At 34.1% G+C, this 23721-nt stretch overlaps 1 protein-coding gene across 1 annotated transcript in view; it reads left to right on the forward strand.

The window, feature by feature from the left end:
* The first annotated feature begins 392 nt into the window (after positions 1-392).
* The window catches only part of LOC110448823 (leucine-rich repeats and immunoglobulin-like domains protein 2), a 50590-nt gene continuing 27261 nt past the window's right edge, over positions 393-23721 (forward strand). The window contains exons 1-6 of the mRNA XM_021495269.1: positions 393-808; positions 1762-1833; positions 16523-16594; positions 17348-17419; positions 18154-18291; positions 21676-21819. Of these exons, the coding sequence (XP_021350944.1) occupies positions 609-808; positions 1762-1833; positions 16523-16594; positions 17348-17419; positions 18154-18291; positions 21676-21819 (698 nt within the window). The 5' untranslated portion in view covers positions 393-608. The remainder of the gene's footprint in view (positions 809-1761; positions 1834-16522; positions 16595-17347; positions 17420-18153; positions 18292-21675; positions 21820-23721) is intronic.

The raw sequence follows: 23721 nt of genomic DNA on the forward strand, positions 1-23721 counted from the left end.
TAAATTCTGATCTCCCGTTTTTATTTGCATTAAATGCGAATAAGAAATTACGTGTATAAAAGTACACAATCTATTTTATTATAATGTAACGCAACGTTAAGCAGTTATAGGATACAACCTTAAACTTTTATTTAAATTGGACCTAATGCGAACAATACCGTTAACCTGTTTCATATATTGATTGCATAACAAATTCCAAATAAAATTGAAATACCTCTCGGTTATCGAATCCCGTTTCACAGTTAACTCGCTATCGATACCGAGCCGAGTTAAATTTTGATACATCCGAGTTGTAAATTTTGTGCCAAAGCATTGGTGTCAAAATGTATTAGGCACATGACACCAATTGACCAATCAGCGGCGGGCTTTTCTTTCGGGAATGTATTAGCTCTCGAAACGTGGGAGGCGAGTTTATATTACAGTGCAGTAAGAAAGCGGGTGTATGGCCCGTAAGAAAATTACAAGTTTATGTGGTGAATTCGCAAAGTTTACAGCTATGTAGTAAGGATTATATGAACGAAGATGTCGATCTTTCATCCATGTGAACCTGTGGACCGGTGACCTCCTCATATCGGCTGCAAAAGGCAGATTTTTTGTGTGCTGGGCTTATGCCCAAAACCAATATGGCGGCCGTGTTGTTGTATTTTGCCTTTACAGCGTTTGTTTTGGAGGGTCTCCTCCTTCACAATGTGGCAGGGGAGAATCACATGTGTGCTTCAGCATGTTCGTGTCTCCTTAATCTTGTTGATTGTTCTAAGTTGGGACTGATTGAAGTTCCCCGGGATCTACCCGTCTTCGTCACTCGACTGTAAGTAACTAAAACCAACTCTTTCAATAACTTTCCACAACTAACACAAATAAACCAACTCACATGACTATTGTAGCACTTCTCAATTATTAACCTCATCATCTACAGATTGAACAGTGTTCCACTGCAAGTATAACGTGTAAATTAAATATAGATCGCTGTCAAAACAATGAAGCAGGTAAAATAATACCTGTTATTTAGGTTGTGTATTGGAGTTACGGGCCCTGTTGAATTCGAAATCCTACCTCGACCGTGGTATGTACACAAACTGACTACTGTTTACATATGCCAACACAAAGTAGCTGCCACAAAAGAACTCTTTTATGTATTTAGAGTTGAAATTTTACACGAATTGGTTGTTTGTATGGTATTGAATTACGGTTTTCGTTTTGTCAAATCGTGTTCCATGGTTGATGAAGCCATACTATCACGGACATTAGGGGTAGGCCTACTGTACAGTATCGGTCATATAAACAGGGTATTGCAGATAAAACAGTCAGTGATATTTCGTTGTAGATACTTACTTTGTTATTTCAATTGATTGATTTCTAGTGCGAATGATATTTTCATTAAATACATTGAACAGACATGACTATAATGATTAAATTGTGTCATTTTAAAATTTCTTTAATTTCTTTTGACATTGGCAACACTAAAACAGTTAACTAATAACATTATTCGATATGATCTTTATTTTAATGCTGAAGTTTTCAACATCAGTATTTTGATGAAATGTTGAAGATAACGATAATTTTGTTGTTGTATTCCAGAAAAAACCCATTTATATAAACAATTGATCATACATCACAAAAAGCCATTGGCTTAACTCAATGTCAACTAGTGATTCAGTGATACCCTGTAACAAACAGGACAGCTTGAGAAAAAGGTGGCAGCTCTATAACTTGTGTTAACATTCATTGCTTCAATTCATGTGATAATATTTTGTCTTACAGAGAACTTCAATTCAATGGAATTTCATCTATAACGGCAGACGACTTCAGAGGATTGAACAATCTCACACAGCTGTAAGTCTCTTATAATGATATTAATCTGAAATAATACAGTTTATTGTTACTGGATACCATCCATGGCCAAGTTAACTATTCATCATCCCATTGTGTGCTCTAAAGAGAAAAACTATATAGTATTATATTTTCATAAATAATTATTTTGGATGTCTATACTAGATTAACTTGCATGCCACAGCAATATCAGGACTGTCAGTTGACCCTTGTCATTTAACATTTGTATAACAATAACAGTCTAATAATGTATTCCCTGATATTTTGAGGGTTTAACACTCTAACAGATCCTGTCAAATCAAAGAGTCCAAAGTTAATTTTAGGCAGTAAGGAAACAAAAACCATTATCTAAAGGCTCAACGGAAAGTCCTGAATATGAACGGAAAGTCTTAAATATGTTTTTCTTATTTCAGAAATTGTATGCAAGACATGCATATGTGGAAATTATAGTATTTATCATAGCTCAGTATTGATCGATTGATTGGTTAATTGATAGGTTTTACGTCCGCTTCACTACTGAGTTGTTTGCATTGGGCTATCCAGCAAACGAATATAGCTCAGTATATATGAAATACTTTTATATAGTCTCCCCCCCCCCCCCACTATTCCCCCTGTGTTCATATGCAATCTAAACAAACATGTGTCTATCAATTTCTTTCTGATTTAATAGCAAGTTTATTGATATGAAAACCTTATTATGGTATTTTGTAATTTTCAAATGAGCTGGAAGGTGCACATAGAAGAATAAAAACATATTGTGTCATTTCTTTTTTTAAAGTTTTTACCCTTTTTTACCTTCTTTTGCACAAATTACATCAGAATCTTTACCTCACTCACCAAATAAAAATATTTCTAGGAAAGAAGGATAAGATAAACAAAGATCCATTCTCTCCTCACTGTATGACTCGACTATTACATTGTCAACTAGTAATTTTTGATTGTTGAACTAAGATTTTAAAATCTAAATTGGAATTTCGAATATAGGAAATTTTAATTAATATGGAGTTAACTTTTTAGCCAAAGTTGGACCTGTGTATAATGTACAGAAATAATTTACTTATGAACAACTTTACATGTTGATTGCATTAATCTATGCTTCGTGTCCTGAATGGGGATATCTTGTGGGTATCGAAGAACAGAAAAAGACAGGACACATAGAGCTGGAGGTGCACACAGGATCAGCCATGTGATCCCAGCATCCGTAGCTAGAGATTCAGCATCTGTTCATTTATAAGACACCATTTCACAGAGGACAAAAAAAGTCAAGTGGAAATGTTCTTTATTGATTCTAAACTCATTGGCTGGTTTATATAATGAGTGTGACAGAGGGGTTTGATAAGTGTTGTAAATGCTGTAGGAATGTAGGTACATGTATTTATACATGATACAGCTGTCGAGTTAGTTGTTAGAGAGAGATGAACCCTGTGATAACAGAGAGATGGTGTTTAGAAGGGGGTGAGAGTCAGACAGGAGGGGGGAGTACACAGACCACACCACTCTAAAGAGGAGCAGGAGGGATAAACCTTCAGCTGTTTACATGCAGTCAGAAAAGATCCTTATCAAATTATTGAGAATCATAACAGTTATTGTGATGACATTCAGCGATTGTGTTACCAGCTTTGTAATACAGATGTAAATCAGTTGATGAACATGTTTTTACCCACTGTCTACTTCCTGTACATAGTACACTAGTGTGGAGGTTTATTCTGGCGGTGTTTTAACACGTTCCAATCTCCGTATACTTACATTGGTTGCTCTTTTTGTTGCCGTATTGAAACACCCATAAACATATTTGCTACAGTAAAAAGGAAAAATGATAATCGCCTAGCATAAAAGATTCGGCTATAAACTGTCACCCAGTGCTTTTGTAGGAGGAAGCGAGCTTTATGTGTATACGTCTGTGGAGGCAGATACAGGTTATGGTCGTAAATAAAACATGCATGACTTAAAACTCCACCAAAATACCACTCGGTAGCCATTTACAGTAATATATAAAGCAGAACTAACTGGAGCAAGTGAACCTGATGAATCTATTAGAGGCACATGAAGACTTGCTCTATACAACTTAGACCTGCATGATTACTGTGTCATATTTTATGGGTAAGGTAATATATCAGAAATGTTACCTTTTGTGTATTTGATGTATTTCTATTCTGTATTCAGTTGTAGGTGGTTGCTAATTGAACTATTTTATTGTCAAATTAATTATTACAATTAACACACAGGTCTGTTATTTCAGTTCAACACCAAATTAATTAGCAAATATAGCATATGAATAAAAATCTGCTGAGAAATTACAAGTGACAAAAAACCCTATGACAAATCAAATTAAATGGTGTAAATGTTCAATTAAAACTTAAGATGGGCACTTAGGATAATTTACTGCTTCTTCATATTTAATCAGACACATCGACAGTTTGTGAACTGTGTTATTATGCATGCATGCACATTTTTTTTGTTAAACCATTAATGTTATGATGGAAACATGAGAGATAAGCTGTAGATCAAAGGTAATTACCAATTTACTGGAGTGTCATATTCTTAATGAGAGAATATATTGCCTTTATTTGTATCGTTTGCTGTTGTACTTTCCTATATTAGATATAAGACACTATAGCGTATTGCCCCTTTATGTTATAAGTCACTATAGCGTATTGCCCCTTTATGATATAAGACACTATAGCGTATTGCCCCTTTATGACATAAGTCACTATAGAGTATTGCCCCTTTATGATATAAGACACTATAGCGTATTGCCCCTTTATGTCATAAGTCACTATAGCGTATTGCCCCTTTATGATATTAGACCCTATAGCGTATTGCCCCTTTATGATATTTGACACTATAGCGTATTGCCCCTTTATGATACAAGTCACTATAGCGTATTGCCCCTTTATGATATTTGACACTATAGCGTATTGTCCCTTTATGATATAAGACACTATAGCGTATTGCCCCTTTATGTTATACGTCACTATAGCGTATTGCCCCTTTATGATATGAAACTATAACGTATTGCCCCTTTATGATATTAGACACTATAGCGGATTGCCCCTTTATGATACTAGACACTATAGCGTATTGCCCCTTTATGATATTAGACACTATAGCGTATTGCCTTGATGATATTAGTCACTATAGCGTATTGCCCCTATGCGGGCTGTTATAGTTTTGCCCCAGTGTAATAGTGTAGAGTTGACAGCGAGTACATGTACAGACCACTGAGGTGATCGCGCTATCCACAACACATTTTATCTTATATTGTGACTCTGGTTCTTTATGTCACGTTTTTTGTGTTGGATACCTTCGTCATTTAGTAGGAGAAATTGACACATGCAAACTCGTGAAATAATTTATGTTCATCTTTTGCATATAAATGTGGATGTCTTTTCTTCCTTCCCATTTGTGCATGACATTTTTTCAACAATGTGACTATTGACAGTGCACACCTGTGTTCAGCCGGGGTATACATCCCATTTTTACTCATATAGATTCAAATAATGCACATCTATCATTTTTTTCTCTCTGTTTATATCAAACTGTTAATAAAAACTGTTTATGTATGACAAATCTTTTATAATTCAGAATTTTATGCAATAGCTGTGCAAAGAAAACTCAATGCTCAGAAGCTATGATGATATAATAATTTACCCAGTATGACGATAACAAAACATGACTTTGGAGATGTATATATATGATCATGTATGGCTATCGTTTGTAGCACAAGATTTACTGTAGATGATCTAGATGGATTTTTAACATGGGGGAAAAACTTTTCATAAAAATGTAGGTAGTTTTTAAGTTGCATATACATTTCAATTTTTGGTTTACTGATAATTTCATGATTGAATGCAGCATACTTGAAAACAACCTTTGTAATACATAATCAATTTTATTGTATTCAATTTTGAGTGATTGAAAGAGACTGAGGGTATTGCAATTGGAAAAAGAATTACAATATATATTACAATATAAAACACAGCAAATAGATGCATATTGCACATACATTTAAAAGACATAAATATGATAGTTATGATGAATCAGCCATTTCATTGATATAAACTCAGTTCTGGGGATGATCGATCTTGTACGTATGTTCACAGATATTGAATAATATTCTTGCATGAGTTTGGGCAGGAGCAATATATGAGCATTTAAACAGTTGCTGCTCAATTGAATTTGTAAAATAAAAAACAGTGTGAGATGTATGAAAAAAAGATAAAAACACAATACAAAAAAAATGTAGTTTTATGTGGTACAACAGAAATATGTATAGTACAAGCATTAGATCTAGTGGTGATACTGTAGAAAATATTTACAACAAAATAGAGCAATGGAAATTGTCGGTCAGAACTGAGACACATGATATTAAGTTCAAAACAATGACCAATTCTTGGATATTCTTCTTATCAGTCAGACACAGTATTTCCTTTACAATTCCTTGGATTTACTGATGGTTCTTTTTGACAGTCCCTAAGCCTTTCTAATCACTGTACAAATAAAACTCTAGTTTGATTTACAAATCAGCATCAGGATTTTTATGCAACTAAGCATATATAATGTGTCAGAACCAGATATACAGTGAAATACATTTTATATTTTATAATTCTGCTCAGTTAGGAAACTCTGGACCTCAAGCTCTGTATGGGGGAGATCGGTATCTATTATGAATACAGTACATTACAAAAGAAATTTCACCTACATTACTTTATAGCTTAAAGCTTGCCTTGCCAGCTTAAAATATTCCTGTAAACAGGCAAACCAAGCAATATTCAGGTTTATTTAATTATAATAACTTGTTGATTTTTGTTCATCTATGTGCTAATTAACAGTACAATTTCTCAAGATTTTTTCAAAAATTTAATTTTCAGCTTTTGCAAAATCTATATGTAAACATATATATAAATTGACATTTCTTCAGTGAATATGATTACCCGGTAACTCTTTTAGATAGAACATACTTGAAATTTTCTGAAAATTCCCAGTTTGATTTACTCTGACAATTTCTCATTATCAGGCCATTTGAGCTTCATTACCAAAAAAATGGAAAACCCCCTTAAATATCAAGATGTAGTGTCTGCTATACATGATGTATTAAGTATTGTAATCTCGTCTGCATAAAGGAGCAGGTCACTCTGAAAATTTCACATACCAGTAACCATCAGTCCCTAAAGTTTTGTAGGATAGTTCTGCTGGAGTTGTTAATGAGGAATTCAAACTTTTGTGAAGATTTTCAAAGTATAGATTTATATAGATGTTGGGACATGTTGTGTGTGTTGGCTGGTAGGGTGTACAGAGGTATAGGTAGGAGATTTTATATAGGTCACACTATCCATATCGCCAGGTGTGTGTTATCAGCCCTACAACTCACACCAAATCTTGTTTCATCTGTTTCCTTTTCCCAACAGGAAACGTGTAGGAACTGCTGTAAACGGGATTCCTGCTCAACTTTCAAATTTTAAGATACTGCTGTGTTATATGTACGCCCAAAAAGAAGTTATTTACGTCGGTAATAAAACAAATAACATGAAATAATTACATACAGATATTGTTTGATGGTGTTATAACCCTGTAATTACATTGTATAGCAGCCTGATTATAAACAAAGCATTATTACACTGTGTAACAGCCCTAGTACCTTACGTATATGATGAATAAATTTATTAATTACGTTGCTTATGTATGCAAAACGACAACTCTCAAAAAAACAACTGTCAGGTTAACATTTGTTGTATTAATTATAAGTAAAAATTCCTGAATTAAAATCCTTCACATTTGTGGTTAATCAAAATAAGTAATTCTAAAATAGATCTTTTTTTTTATATAAATTGTAGTACTATGTTATATTGTTGTATATACACACATGGTAGTAATAAATATCATAATTTTTATCTGCATTATATCCTGTTGAACTAGAATTCCTTTACCCTATCATTTTTGTTACATTGTTATATGGTCAAATTCAATATAATTTAGTAAGTTACTGGAAATAAAAGGTATACATGTACAGTATGTGATTTTATAGGACAGTCTGGTTTGCAGGGTGATTTGTAAAATTTCAAAATTCCATAACGTTCCAATTATCATGATTTTGCCTCCTGTATGTCCCATTATGTCCTGTGTATAAAACCTGAATGCATAATTTTTTATTTTGCATAGTTCATATAATTAGAAAAGGTGTTTAGTGTGAAAAAAAGTGCTGTAAGAATTTGTAATTGGCCTCCCTGGTTGACACTCGTGCTGTGTTTGTCACACTTAGATAGTAGGTGTTTTAGACCTTGGCATCACACCTGCAGGTCTCTGAATGAAAGCTGTTTTATGATTACGATCAATTTTGGATACTTATCTCTGTTAAATGTGTTGGTACAAAGCCTACATGGCCTAGCGGTTACTCCGTATATAATCTTGTGTACTGGTGTTAACTTTTTACCGTACTGTGATTACAACATAGTTAGTACTAGTGTTGATCATTGTAAATGCATGAAATATATATATATATATAAATCATCGTCAAGTATAGTGTCATTTGTAAGATTAAATAACTCAAAACATCAATTTGTTTAATGAAGATCTCAAGTTAAAATTCTAAATAACCAACCCTCTATCCTCCCAAAAATATTAGAATTTAGTATTCCTTGATGAGAACATATAGATGTTATTGAATAGTGTTGAACATTTTCTATATAGATTTGCAGGTGTTATTTTGTGATTCTGGTTTTGGATATTGATTATAAATCATTAATTTGTTTATTAGATGTTTTCATAGATACTTAAATAAAATTAAATGGATCTAGATATGTGCATGTAATCAGACATAACCAATCTGGCTAGCTGCTGTGCTGCTGGTGTTTTTGTAAAGATATTAATATAGGATACAGGAGATATATACACAAGATTGTGTAAAAGATAGCTCCCGTTCACCAGTCATGTTAGCAGTCGAGATAATGGGATCTGATTCTACCTGATGCTCATTGTTACAATGTGTGTCTGCGTGTATATTTGCAGGACCATAAAAAAGGGGGAGAAAAAGTGGTAGTTCTTATTGGTGTAATTACAGGTTTAACACACATGTTGCATAACAGAAATGGCACAGCATACCAAGTGAATGATGTTTTGGAGGGAGCAGGCTGTAGGCTGTATGTGGTGCTAGAGGGATTGCCTATAAAACCCTGGCCAGGTCCCCACAACACATATGGGCTACACATGGTTTGGACCTATAACTAAGCCCTCTGTGGTAGATGTCCTGGCAATGTGATAGTACCAAATGTTTGGTAGACCTAGGCATTTATCCTGGCAATTTGATGGTACCAAACATGTGTTAGACCTATAGGTATTCTATGGTAGACATATAGGAAGATTTGTTGGTCCTCTATGGAAGCTTTAAGTGAGAGTGTTGTATCTGTAGTTTCATGGTACCAAATCAGTCTTATGGACCTACTTGTAGTCTATATGGGATTTCAGTGATATTTCTTTGTGTTCAGCAAATTTGGTGATGTGTTTGATGGTCTTTTATTATAGATCTCCAGGCTGTTTAATGGTAGCAAATGTTATAGTTTGGACCTAGATATAGGATTTATTTATTTAATTTGGTTGATTTCAAGTCATTTACAACAAATTCCAAGAACTGTAAACAAACTCTCACCAAGATATCAAATAGTTTCTACTCACCCACCCTACTGTCCAAAAAATGTAAATTTGTTGGACCATAAGGTCTTCTACAATGTATATATATACTTATGATAGATTCTGACAATGTTAACTTTTAGACTGACAAACATGATGTATATTGATATATAATTAGACCTTTTCATAAGATTCACTTTTGTTATTGACTCATTATCTGAACATACACTTGAAATTTGCTTAAAAACGAATTGAAATTCCTGTAAAGCTCATACTGTGATGCTACAGATATCTGCGCTGTATTTTGTTCCCGTGCTTTAAGGATGTTTACCATATCCATACTGCCAGTGGTATTGAAAACCTTAGCAACTTGAAGCTAGCACATTTTGAATACAATGTGTACAGAAAATCAATACGGAGATGGAGAGGTTCAGAGAAATAACTATGCATGCTAAGCTATCACATGGAAAGCTGGATGTAGGCACACATTACCAGGCAAAATCACATTGGCCCAATATGTATGCTGTGAAATAAATAATTTATAAAAAGGAATTATTGGCCACTTGTAGATTTCTTTGCCACGGCAATTTTTTAGGACAGAAATTTCTTTTAAATTTAAAAGTTCTTGTTTGTTGTTTTAAATAAAAAGTTCAATATTGAGTTATGTTGTATACCAATGAGGTAATTTAGATTTTCTGTGGTGAAATCTTGTTCCACACAAGTAATTTATGGTGAAGCTGTAGTAAAATTATCCTGGTACCAGCTGCAAATTTACATGTGTATGTGTATTACTAATATTTATGGTACAAAAAATTCCTCATTTGTGTGCAAGTGAAGGCGTTTCAAATTTCGATGTTGTATTATATGTAAAAATTTACAACACCACCTGTGAAATTTGAATTCAAGATTTTGATATATGTCTGTTTGGCCTGGTCCATATATTGTAGCATGTAGAAAGATAAGTTTAGAAATATGAAACAGACTATACTGGCCTAGGCCAGGTGTTGTGGACAATCCCTGGTCATTCAACATACAATATATCAGATTACTTTACTTCTTCCTCGCACCTTCAATTACTACCCAACAGTCTAATTTACTATAGTACAAAGCCCCAGTACTGATATTTTCTTAAGGCTTTAATTGTAAAAAATTGTGTATTGGTAAGTTTAATCCAAATATATCCACTTCACACCTTGAGCATTGTGTCAGGAGATTGGTCATGTCACATAATAACCCCACATTTAGTGCCAAACAAAAGTAGTTTTCTTTCTTCACCTAGTTAAACACAGCTCTATTTACTCATGCCAGCATTCTAATAACTAGAAACGAACAAAAATCCTTTTCGAAAGGAAGATTTTCACAGCTGTGCCAGTTCATGAACACTATCTGAAGAGGGTTTTACTTCTTAGTTGCTATAGTAACCCCAGTGCTACAAAGCTATTTCAAACCTTTTCTTTGGCAGAACTAGTTACATAGAAGAGAATGGAAGCAAAATAAATACCAGTGTGTTTGCAAGGTTTACATTGGACGGACAGGGTTTGCTTGAGGGAAAGTCAACATGCCATATTGGAAGTTCAATTTCAGAGGACTTATTTGAACACTTGAATGTCATTATACATATATATTATGGGTATTTTAACTAAAGGTTAACATTACATCTGACCTCTTAGTCTTGTGAACAAACTTACCTGTATGTGTACATCATGATTTTGATTTATTCACATATTGTTGGTCTATTCAAAATGCTTTATCAAGATTAGAGAACTGAAATTCTTCTTAATAATTCAGTGATACCTACTATGTAATTTTAATGTTTTCAACACCTGTAGGATTTATATGTGGCAGGCTAAGTCCTGGTTAGATATGTCAGAATAGAACAACCTAGACTACTGTAGATCTGTGATGAACGTGTACATGTACCCTAATGTATATATGTACAGCTAGTATTTAAACTGAAAATAAAAACCTTGATGTTGAACGGTTCAAAGTATATTGTAATACTTTTCAAGAAACATAGATTGGTAATATATAAATTTGACAAAAATTCTTGACAGTTGATGCCCCCTATTATATAGGCTAGCATTGTGGGCCTTTGATCCGGGTCACAGCAAGGTGTTGTAGTGGGGGAAAGCATTAATAACACTGATTGCAGTGCTTTGATCCGAGGACGTTCTTCGTAAACAACCCTGACACCTGGGTCATTCAGGTGTACACATACATGGGGATTTTTCAAAAATAAATTTTGAACATTTTAATGAAAAAAATTATTTGTTTATGTAGCTTAGTAAAGCATGAAATGCTCCACTAGATCAAGATGTTTTATTCATTTTTCATTCGTACAATTGACGGTTTCCTCAGACATGGCCATTTTAGACTGGTACAGGTTGACGGGACAACTACTTGTATACCAGCTCTGTTGAACGTGAGATGAAGTGAACGATACATTTTATTTGATGTACGTTGCGAGATATATAAAAGGCTCAAAGGCTGCGATTGCCTCGATGGAGGCACAATCCCAGTGTAATGAAAAACCAATCGACTGCACATGACTAAGGCCCTTATTGATGCCGAGATTGAGATTTAATGAAATTCCAAAGATTCATCGGGATGCCGTTTCTATTGTCATGGTTACTGAAATATACATTTCCTAGTTGAACGGTAGAATTTCATGCTAATTTAAGTGTTTATCTAGCTGTTGAAAATTCATAGCAATGTTTATTTTGTCTTTCATGGTGATCTTTTATTTCCTTTTTACTAATTTATAACAGGATTTCTTCCATTCTGGATTTGGTATAGGTTTCTATAAATGTGCACATGATCTTTTATCTTCTAGACTAGAGAATATGTTGGTAGGGGTTTTACACATAAATGTATATGATTTTATAATATTGATTTTTGATGGTAGTGTTTTAGATAATTGATCTAGACTACAGATATTGCAAGTTTTTTTTATAATATATAACTATCATTTAAACACAATATGTTAATGTATAGATTGTGAGATAAGTCAATTTTCAACTGTAATTATATATTTCAGAAATTTACCTCAAGGTTATTAAGAAATATTTTGTTTGAAAACTCTTCATTTAGATTATATTTTATAATTATATACTCAATAAAAAAAGTGACTAAATAACATTCCATTGGAAAAATAGGGAAAAAAAATCAACAAGCAGTCTTATAAAATTCTTGGGAAAGAGAAATTGCATTTTCATTCAAATATATATGAAAAGCAAAAAAGATTTGAGTACCAAGCATGAGAAAGTTGATGGTGTAGTTAGTATACATGTGTGCAGTGTGTGGTGGCCTGGAGTGGACTGGATTATATATATACCACATACTGAAGAGCTAGCCTAACCTAAATGTCACCTATCTACCTACTACAGAAATGACACTAGTACATACTTGCCTTCTTTTGTTCTTTTTGTTTTGTTGGAAGCCAAAAAAATGTTGATCTGATCCAGACATCCCTATACTGGGTACCTGCAAGCTTAAGTACCGTGTGGCTGCAGGTATCCCGACGCATCACGGACCAGCTAAAACCATAACACAATGGCAATAGAGGATTATTTGATCACTATAAGAGTTTATTTAAAATCCCTGTGATTGATTTAATTAAAAAAAAAGGCATTTCTGTAGCTTTTCCAAAGGGCGACAAATACCTAAAAAATATTGATAATTTGAAGGTGAGGTGTTGTGGTAAGCTAACTGTCCATTGTTCAGTACCATAGAGACATATGTTTACCACACCCTCTGGTGTGGGGAGATAAGTAATCTCCCAAAGAATTCAGGACACTCAGGAGATAGGTCCTACACCTCTTTAACTCTTACATTGATTATCAACCTGCCAGTCCCAACGCTGTCAATAAAACACAAAATATCTACATGTATAGTTTGAATGCCAAAAATATATATGTACTTATATATATATATTCCAAGAAAAGGGAGATATTATTTATTAAGCAAGTGTTGATGAATGAACTGCTTGAATTTTGATGAATGTCTGTAAATGATAACAAATCATGTTTTATCACTGTCAGGTGTAACCCTGTCATAATCTGCATCGTTACAGCTGACGAAAGTAAAAATAAATGCATCTTTATAAATCACTTTCATTTTCTGCTGTTTAAATTAAAATTATTGTCAAAAATTATTTAAATATAAGCATCATCATCTAAAAACATATTCTGTCTTTTGAGAATCCATGAATATTTCTATTTCGCTGTATTTGGGCTGTGATACAAGGCTCTTTGACCAGTTATTGGTGGTGCCACGTGCAGTGCCAGGTAACTAGCATGTGATAGAGCTCTACAAGTACAGTAGGCACTATCATTACAGTGTTATTTGAAGACTAAAGCATAATGCGCGATCAGTAAGGCAAAACAAAACAATGTGCCGTGTAGCATGTTGGAAAAGCCGAGGGTAGGTAGCTATAGGTAACTAATTTTATTTTAACAAATAATTGTTTATGGTTTATATAGGAGAGTGAACTGGACTTCAACAGTGGTTCTTTATCTCGTTCACCCCTGAAATTTCATAATGAACTATTCCAATCTTTGAATTGGAAAAGTCAAAATGTGTCTTCAGGGGTGAATGAGTTAGACATTACCGTCAAAAGTGTAGGGTAGGCACATATAATTATGGTAGGTAGAGCTACTGGAAACACCAGATATATATATTGTTTGGCCTTATAGACTTAAAGTGAGCTATGTTTGATACCAGTATGTTCCAGTAGGTATATTCTAGGCAAGGCCCAATTGTATGGGCTAAGGGTGGTTTGTGGTACCAGGCTTGACTGGGTCCCAGGTTGTGCTGTGAAGGGTGGTCATGGTGTATATAATACCAGGCTAGGCCTTGTCAGTAGAGGGTTGTTACTTCACATTATGCATGGTCAGTGACTACCTTTACCGCTGATGGTTGTTAAAAAACCTTCAGTTGCAAACAAATGTTGATAAATTATTTAATTCCAGATTACGATGTTGATCGAATTACAATTTCGCTGTACCCGAGAGGCTACAAAAAATGCTATTACAAGGCAGGGCTTTGTAAATGTTACCAGTAGAATAGTTAGCGGGTAACCCTACCCATGTAAAAGCCCAGTGCTGGCATCTGTGGGACAGGGCCCCACTTGTCCTTAGTATGGTCAACTTAAAATGCTGTGTTTGATAATTTTTTGAATGCAATATTTTCCAAATATAGAAAAAAATCAGATTTTTCCATTTCTTTAGTTCTACTCTTTTGGGTGTTAACACACATTTTCCAAGATGAGGTATTCTATTGTAAATTTGTTGGTACATTTTTCTGTGTGTAAGTTTATGAAAGCAGTACAGGGAAGCTAACAAGACACCTGATGCCGTAGGTAAGGAGGTTTTACTTGGGACACAGGTGATTGTTACCTCTTCAATTTATGGCCCTCACAGCTTAATGTTAGCTTTTATGTACTTTAATCCAACATGGCGTCAAAGTCCCCTACCTGATGTTCACGATTCATTTCAAATTGTAGGTTCCCATATAGGCCTGTGTCCAGGATGAAAGAGTGTGGTAGATTTATGGTCAAATCTGATATCTCTGCTAAAAGAAATGAATCTTTTTAACCTTTTAAAGAAAAATAAAAAAGAATAAAAAAATGGTCAGTGATCCAATGAGACAAGTTTTCATCTTTTATCTTTTTACTCTAAGGTGGAAGATCTTGTGTTAGAAGGGATGCTACACATGTGAAGTTGTCAGATGACGTTATGGCTAGGGCTTGACAATTCATGCAAATGTAATAATTATATTGCAGGAAATTGTATTGGAATTAATGTCTATTAATTAGACTATTGTTTAATTAGTTTAGTGGTGGCATATATTGTAAATGTTTATGACTTTTTGTCATAGTTTCTGATAAGTTGGCACCTGTAGTGACATCAATAAAATTCCATTTACGTCATGAATGGTCTTGCATACAAAATCAAATTATAATACTAATTATTCTTTTGTCTGTGATAAATAAATTCACAGAATTTTATTCAGTTAAGAATTTTAATACTTACTAATTGAGAACAACATTATGTTGTATTTTATTTTTCATTTTTTTTAAAATTGGACAAATTGTTGTGTACCTTTAAACAACAGATCAATGCATGTACCATCGTAAACATTTACAAAATTCAAACATAAAAAGCAGGGATTTTCGGAAAAAACAAACAACAGCATTTTTATGTGGCATTTAAAGTATATATACTAAAGTTCATAGTTGTAAAAAAAACTGTTAGGTCTTCAATTTCAACTTATCTATCATGTGAGTTTTGCAGAACAAAAGAAATTTTAAAAGGATGAATGTACTGCTCACCTGTGCAGGTAAAACTTATAAGTATAAATACATGTACCAGGTGATCACTGATTATAGGGTATACATATATGTATATATGTTGTCACAGGTTTTGCTGAAGAACCAAGATTTTGAAAATTATTGCAACAAGTATCCAGATGGTTGCAATGGGCAAAAATTATACAAAATGATTAAATAAAATAAAAGTTTGTTATGGTTTTGGAATCCGTACACGATCATAAATTTAAAGTTTGATTTTCTGAGAAAAAAATTGAACAAGATTTATATCCAAAGGAAGTATATATATATACCGGGTATATGGGGCAAAGAAGTAATTCCAACAGTGTGGACAAGTTTAGGTTGTCAAATTTTCAGAGCGATCCGCTTGGTATATAATATAGTATATATATATAAAACCAGTAAGATTTTCATTTGCCTTGTTTTGTTCCTAAAAACCTTCCCCTAGCCAAAAGATTGCCTTTCCCTCCAAAATAAAGATTTCTCTCCCAAAATGAAGAATTTTCACCCCAAATTTATGGAAACATGTATTCCAGTAAAATTTGGAAAATGAAAACACTGAGTACATTCTTATCATGTTTGTAGATTAGCATATGAGCACAGCCATTACAATATCTACCTTGTACATTGTACCACTTGATATTTTTTTACAGATATTCCCTCCTCCCCGGCCCCCAATCTACTTTTCAATTATTATATGAATATCTGTTGTGTACAATGCTTCTGTTTTTATCTTTTCAGAGACCTCAGTAACAACGAAATACGATTTTTGAATGAATCTGTTTTTCTTCACCTTCCGGCTTTGAAACAACTGTAAGTTATATAAGTGGTTGAACAATATTCATATCGGCTGAAAAACTTCAATGTATTGACTTTTAGAAAGTTTTCTATTTACATCGTACACACAATACTTATGTACCTGTAGTGTAGATTCTTTTGTAAAAATATTGAATTTTTGAAGATATTTCTTCAGATGTGAAAGAAGGTATTCAATTTTCTTGATCGTTCCGATAAAGACTAGATGCAATTGGTTTGAATGGTATGTAATGTTAGGTAGTGTTTTCCCGGCCATATCTCAGTGGCAGTCTCATGCTAATTGAGGTGTCAGACAGTGCCACCTGGTGTGTGAGTCTCACAGTAAACACTTCACAGGTAGATACGCGAGGTGACATGCTTGTTACGTCAAGATGACAGATTTATGTCTCTCAAAGCTAAAACATCATGTACTGCACAAGGCTGTAAATCATGTGTAAACTACTACCAGGGCAGTTGCAAAAAGATATTCAAACGGTTAAAATGGTGTCCACTAGTACTGTCCCCAAAAAATATAAGTTTGATACTTCAGATTCTATTAACTCATTCTCCCCTACATACTGGGTTGAATGGGTTAATGAGATTATATCATAATGTATAAGAAATTTTGAGCATTACAAATAGTTTTGAAAATGAACATTGTGAAAATAAACAGTATCAACAAATATAATTTAGTTTGTTAAAAATATTTTTTCCTCCCTCCATATATTTTATTAAAACACAATTATTAAAACAAGTCTTCTCATTTTGCAGAAAAATTAACCACAACAAGCTTACAGAAGTCCCTATGTTAAAAGGCCTAACATCTTTAACCACCTTGGAATTGTAAGTATAACTCAGAATGTTTGAAATGATGAAATGCATATATCCAAAAAATCTGACTTTTTTTTCATGAGTTTAAAATTTGTACAGAGTGCAAATTTGAATGTCCTCGAGCCTTGTTTGAAATGTACACGTTTGATGTGGACTTCAGAAGGAAGGCCAACTATGATGTTAGTTACCATTCATCAATTTTACAGTTGTCAATCTCGGCGACAGGGTCAGGGCAGATAACCTTGCACCTTCCTAACAGGGGAGATAACCCCATACCATACTGGATCATGTAGAGATGTGACCGCTTTAATAGCAATTTAGGACAGTCTGTCTCTCCTGCCTTGATATCTTGTCCTGATAAAACATGCAGTGTTATCATGAATAAATATTTCCCTTTAATAAGAGAAAACTATTTTATATTTAACTTTGTTACAATCAGTTCTTGTTGAATGAAATGAACAGATTAAATTTAAACCAATTAATAAAACAGATCAAAACTGAAATAATGAAATTTCAAAAATTTGTATTTTGTGTTATTAAAAAGTCTTTTTTTCAGGTGAAACTTGAAGATCCTTTACCAAGTGTTAAGTCTCATTACTAAAAGATTGTTGGTCATCCGAATCTGGATGAGTCCCAATTTTAATAAAACGAGTCCAGGACTCAAATATATATGTCCCATAAATTTTAATAAATCGCTGAAGAATATGCTTGAACATACGATTAAAAGTTTAATTTTTCATCAACAGAAATCACAACCGAATCCATACTCTGGCCATGGAGTTAACCACTCACATGGCCCAGCTCAAAGTTCTTGAACTCAGCCACAATCAGATCGTTGACATTGTTCCAGGGGTCTTTCCTGTCAACAACACTCTACAAAAACTGTAAGTATAACTGAGATTTATAAAAAAATAGTTTTACCTTTCAGCCAGAAATTTTCAAAGATCCGAGATTCTCCGAGTTTTAAAAAGCTATCAAAATAGAGAGTATTTTTTGTTTTATTGAATAGACAAAATAGGTGTTCTGTAGGTTGTCCGATTTGAAAGATATGGGCTGTACAGTACAAGCTAAAAGGAAGTGTTGCATAGTAGAATGGGAATAGTATGGTAGTAGATGAGGAAGGAAGCGAGAACGGCCAGCATCAGTACCTAACTGACAGGGGTAAAGGCTGCACTTGATCAACCAAAATCTTATTTACATATATGCACTTCTCCCAATGTAAACAAAATCCTAAGTGGAATTGCTTGTTGTCACCAACTTCATTTGTCACTGGATTAAAATGCAATTAAGTTTGTTTTGCCCCATAAACAAGGCAGAGAAAGTGTTAGTGTTACCCCCAGCAAGGCAATCCATCACACTGCAAATGAAAACAAAGACGAGTCCAACTGGAGCCACCGACCACCTAAAATTAACGGCAGACCTCTACATTAACTTTATCTTGATTTAAAAAAAAGTATAGTGATTATCATCACGTAAAACCTATGTTGGAGAGAGATTTGCCACATGAATATTCATTATTCATTCAATTTACATGAATAATGTTTCCAGTATTTGAATTTTGTATAATTATTTTGGATGTCATCATGATAATTTGGGACCATTCGTCGCTGAAACTAGGTTGTTCCAGTTAATACAATATTGAAACATTTGTGTTTCTGGTCATATGTTGATTGCTTTATGTTGAATACAACATTAATATATTAAAGTATTTGAAAACAGCAATGCTGAAAAACTGTACATACAATAATATTTAAATGTAATTGTTCCAACATAATCAGAAGGTCATGTTTTCAGGATTTTATTTGATTGTTTACAAAAATGAAATTCTTTGTAAACAAATCTGTACTGTAAAGAATATTCTGGCTGAGGCTGGGCCTGTAAGGTATTGACATGGTTTTGTAATATACATATGTACAAAACACAACTCATTAGTTTGTATTAACAAAGCAAACTGTATGCCAGCCCCGGCCAATGTTGCACATTTTTGGAACAATTACAAGGTACTCGACGACCAGGTGCAGGCGTGTTTGTTACCCTCCTCTAATGATACACAGACTGGAAATGATACTTGTGTATGGTACAACTAGCGAGGAGTGTTTCAACACTGGTAGGGCGTCGGAGGCACAATGTGTTCTGCCCAGAACTCTAACAGGTGTACATGTGTAGTTGTGTTTTAGCTGGTTGATCCTTCATTTAAAATATGGAAAAAATTGTATGCAATGAAAGTCCAACATGTTAATACAATTTTAATACAATTTTTCTCTTTTTAAGGGTTAATTTGTTGACTCGCGCACTGTGTAAATGTAAAACTACCTTGTGTTTGTATCTTGTAAACATTTTTTTTTTTTGTAACCCCCTAAATCTTTCGTCCACCGTAAAAAAAACATGTTTATTATTTTAGACCCTGCTACCCATATTTTATCAATTATTAACACCCCTGCATTGCTCCCCTGTACCAAGTATATTCAAGTATATCTGAAATAGCCCTTGAATGAATTGTAGTCTTTTTGATATATATATATATATAGACTACCTTTTCAGCTGAAAATATTTTGAGTTTGAGATTTGCCACCTAATGAAAAAGAACATATCAGTAAATTTCAAAGTAAAAACTATATGTACACAACAACGTTGATATGAAAACAGATTTTAAATGCCTTTGTCACGGTTGGATGGTTTTGATATGAAAAGTTTAAACGATTGTTCAAAATCTTATTTTAAAAAGAAATGTTATCTGGAGTTTGATCCATGAAATTCGTGGGGTCGCAGGTTTCCTTGTGTTCCATTTGTGACAGAACAATACAGAAGCATGTATCCAGAAAATCGTAGGTTATTGTGTGGCGGGGTGTCTCACAGGACAGCTTGGTGGGCAACCATCAGGTAGTGCGTGTCTCGCATAGGTAACTGGATCAGTTGGGACACAACTGTTTTGCCAGGCCACGGAGTCAAACGCTAGCTCAAATTAGGAAACCCGAGACACACTATCTGCTAAAAGAAACATTTTCTTTCTCCACCGGTCCTGCCTGACTGCACGCGGCCCCCAGATACATAACAGTATCTTGTTCTTGAGAGTCAAAAGTTGCAAACCTCGTCTGAAAACAATTATTAAATGTGTTGCCAATATGTTGTATGTGGTATCGAGGCCCGATAAAGTACCAAGTCATTGTGGGATCACTTTTAGCTCAAGTGAAAAAAATGCAGAAAGTTCCGCCTGTGCTTGAAAAAAGCGAGGCTAGAATTGCCCATCACTTTTTATGTGAGTAAAAGTCAGCTACTGGAGAGTACATATGTAGGACTGGGTTTAACATCATTAAATATAAAGAAATAAACAGCCCACTTCCGTATTGATACAGATTTTTTTTTTTTTTACAGATTTGTGAATTTAGTTCTAGATAATTTGTTACAGAAATCAGAAGCAACATAATGTGGTTGGATTGCCTAGATGGTTAAAAATATATTATATTGCTTACACATAGGGGACTGCATGTGTCGAGTCGGTGTTGGTCTGATAAAGCTATGCATAGGGCACTTGTTCTGATTGTCTTGTGTATAAAAAGAGTACCAAGTTCAGAGGTACCCTATACATAGGAATCACTGTACCACATAGTACGATTATCCTCTATGTTGATGGAGGGGGCTGCATGTTTGAATTGTCCTATATATATATATATAAATAGGGAAGAGAGCTGCGCGTTTATGTCATTCCAACATGCATACTGGTACACTTCTCCAAGTTGATGATGATAGATGTGGATGATGTAATGGTTGTAATGCGTGTTAGTGTGTGATGTTCTGTGCTAGCAATCCTGAGAAAATGCACATTATTAAATTAAGTGGATCAATTGTTGGTATTTGGCAGTTACAGAATGTTAGGAATCGGTACATTTATTACAATTTGGGTAACACATTGCTAGTTTCTGTACAACACAGCATCTTATAGAACCATCTAGCTAGTTTTTCATGATGTGATGTTGTAATTATAAATTATTACATAATAGCATTATCCTCTTTAATTTTTGACACATTTTTAGAATTTATAGAAAAAATTGGGGCACTTGCAATAGACATAATGTGAGATACAACATATGTAATTTTCCTTTGTAAACACCGCCATCACTTTGTGTTTGTACGCTGTGTCTGGGGCTTGGAGCCTTGTGTGATAAATTACCGCAGGCCCTATGGAATGATTGTTAGATAATTATGCTTGTTTGATGTAGGTGTTCTTGATGGGTGTATATGTAACACATTCATGTTTTTGTGTTTTACAGAACACTCAATGGAAACGGTCTGGAAACATTTGAATCGGGATGTTTTGACAACTTAACATCATTAGAAGTGCTGAAGATGAATAAAAATAGAATCCGCTTCCTGCCGAAGAATTTATTCAGTAAAATGAATAAACTGAAAACATTGTAAGTGTTCCTTTAGAGCAAAAGAAATTATGCATTTTCCACACACTTTTCAGTTTTGAATGCCTCATTCTTGACTAGATGAGAAGCAGATTGGCAATACATTCAAGTGGGAAACATTTTTGCTCAAAATGAAAATGTGTAGACAGGGAGACTATGGCCAACATTTGAGATATTATGAGTTTGGCTACGGGTAGTTGCAGAGGTAAGTAGAGGAGAATAAAAGAGATAATTTAAGCCACTCGAGCAACTTCAATTTGTTAAAGGAATTGATATCAACTAGTTAGCAATATCTCACCTGTTTCTAATTTTTCAAACACTAACCAAATTCTTATTCATAAATACCAAACATCGGGTGACTTTTGGTTTTGTGCTTGGTAAAGTCTGATCTTAAAATTCAACACAACTGTATTTAACACTATTGGTCAGTTACTGTTGAACTATGCAAACTTTTATTTTTTACACATGATAGCAAAAATAACTCTGGCAAAACATCAGAGCTATTTAAACTGTAGTGTCTACAGCTAAAGTACTTTTTGTTTCTTAACTCAAAAGCAAAAAATATACTGAGATTTGAGACCTTGTCTTGTCAGCATTGATTTGGGTTATAAGTTAATATTGTAAAACATGGTGAGAAAAATTCATGTGTCAGAATTTTTTACAGATGTGATCAACATTAACATTTTATTTATGGCTTTTATACTTTTACATTTACATATGATATGAGTTACTAGAAAAAGCACCAGAAGTGTGAATAGTGGGAGAGAGGCATTAATTTATAGCAGTGTAAAATTGGATTTTTGTTCGCCATTTAATATAAAGTATGTATACACATTACTATTTTGACACTCTGTTGCCCTCGAAGCATCTTAATGAAAATGGTGTTAACTTTTATAAAATTCATAATATGTATTTTGTCGTGGTTGTATAGGGCACATGTTTATGCAGCTGTCCTTACCAAATCCTGCTTAACCCTTTCACCACTGTAGACCATAATGGACTCGTCCAGATCAATTTATGGGAGAGTCTACTAAAGTTGCATAGGGGTGGAAGGGTGAATAGAGAAATATTTTGTGAACCAACCACCAAGGTTAAGATAGAACCTGTGCAATTATGTTCAGTCAGAAACGTTTACAAATTGTATATGGTCCTTCTTCGACCTATTCCACCATGGACAAGGTTTCACAGAGTGTTTCTTGCATTTTTCTTACCGGTTTTTAAAAAAGAAAATAAAGTGAAATCTTACAAAGTTTCCAGAAACCAGTGTTAGATATTGCTGAAGTATTGGCATTTTACACAACAAAAAATCATTTTAGAAAACAAGGCTTGGGAATTTGTCATATTGCAGGCCCGTCAGAAAAGGACCCGTTTTTGTTTATAATAACACTACTGGTAACAGATCATAGAAGATTAATCGGAAATACTTCATGCAACTTTAATCATCATAATTGAAATTATACAGATGCCTTTAGAAGCAGTAGCTACAGCCTATCTGACATAAAGCACATGTTGCTTAAGCTGGAAGTATAATTAGTACCTTGCAAGGAGAGTCCCCCATGCATCATAAACACATTTCTGTGAAATGAAATGTTTGTGCTGGCCTAAGATGGAAGGCCTAGATGGTGGAAGAAGTGGGCTATAGACAATGCTGATAAATCACCAGGCTTGTCTGGCAAGCTCGCTCCATTCCTTTTCCTAGCTTCTCTCGAAAATGCAAGCTTCAGGGGACAAATAATAATCTTCAAACCTTCTTTTTTCGCAGCATTCAGACTGTTTCTTTCTGAAGTTTTTCATTGTGATTGTCGTAAGACTATTTTGATTAAATCGTGGCATGTTTTAACGCTAGTCTATCGGGTCAGTGGCTGCTGTGACAATGTGTGGGTGATGATATAGAGCTAACCAGAC

Source organism: Mizuhopecten yessoensis, unplaced genomic scaffold (genome assembly GCF_002113885.1).
Source record: "Mizuhopecten yessoensis strain PY_sf001 unplaced genomic scaffold, ASM211388v2 scaffold4359, whole genome shotgun sequence".
NCBI classification, from domain to species: Eukaryota; Metazoa; Mollusca; class Bivalvia; order Pectinida; family Pectinidae; genus Mizuhopecten; species Mizuhopecten yessoensis.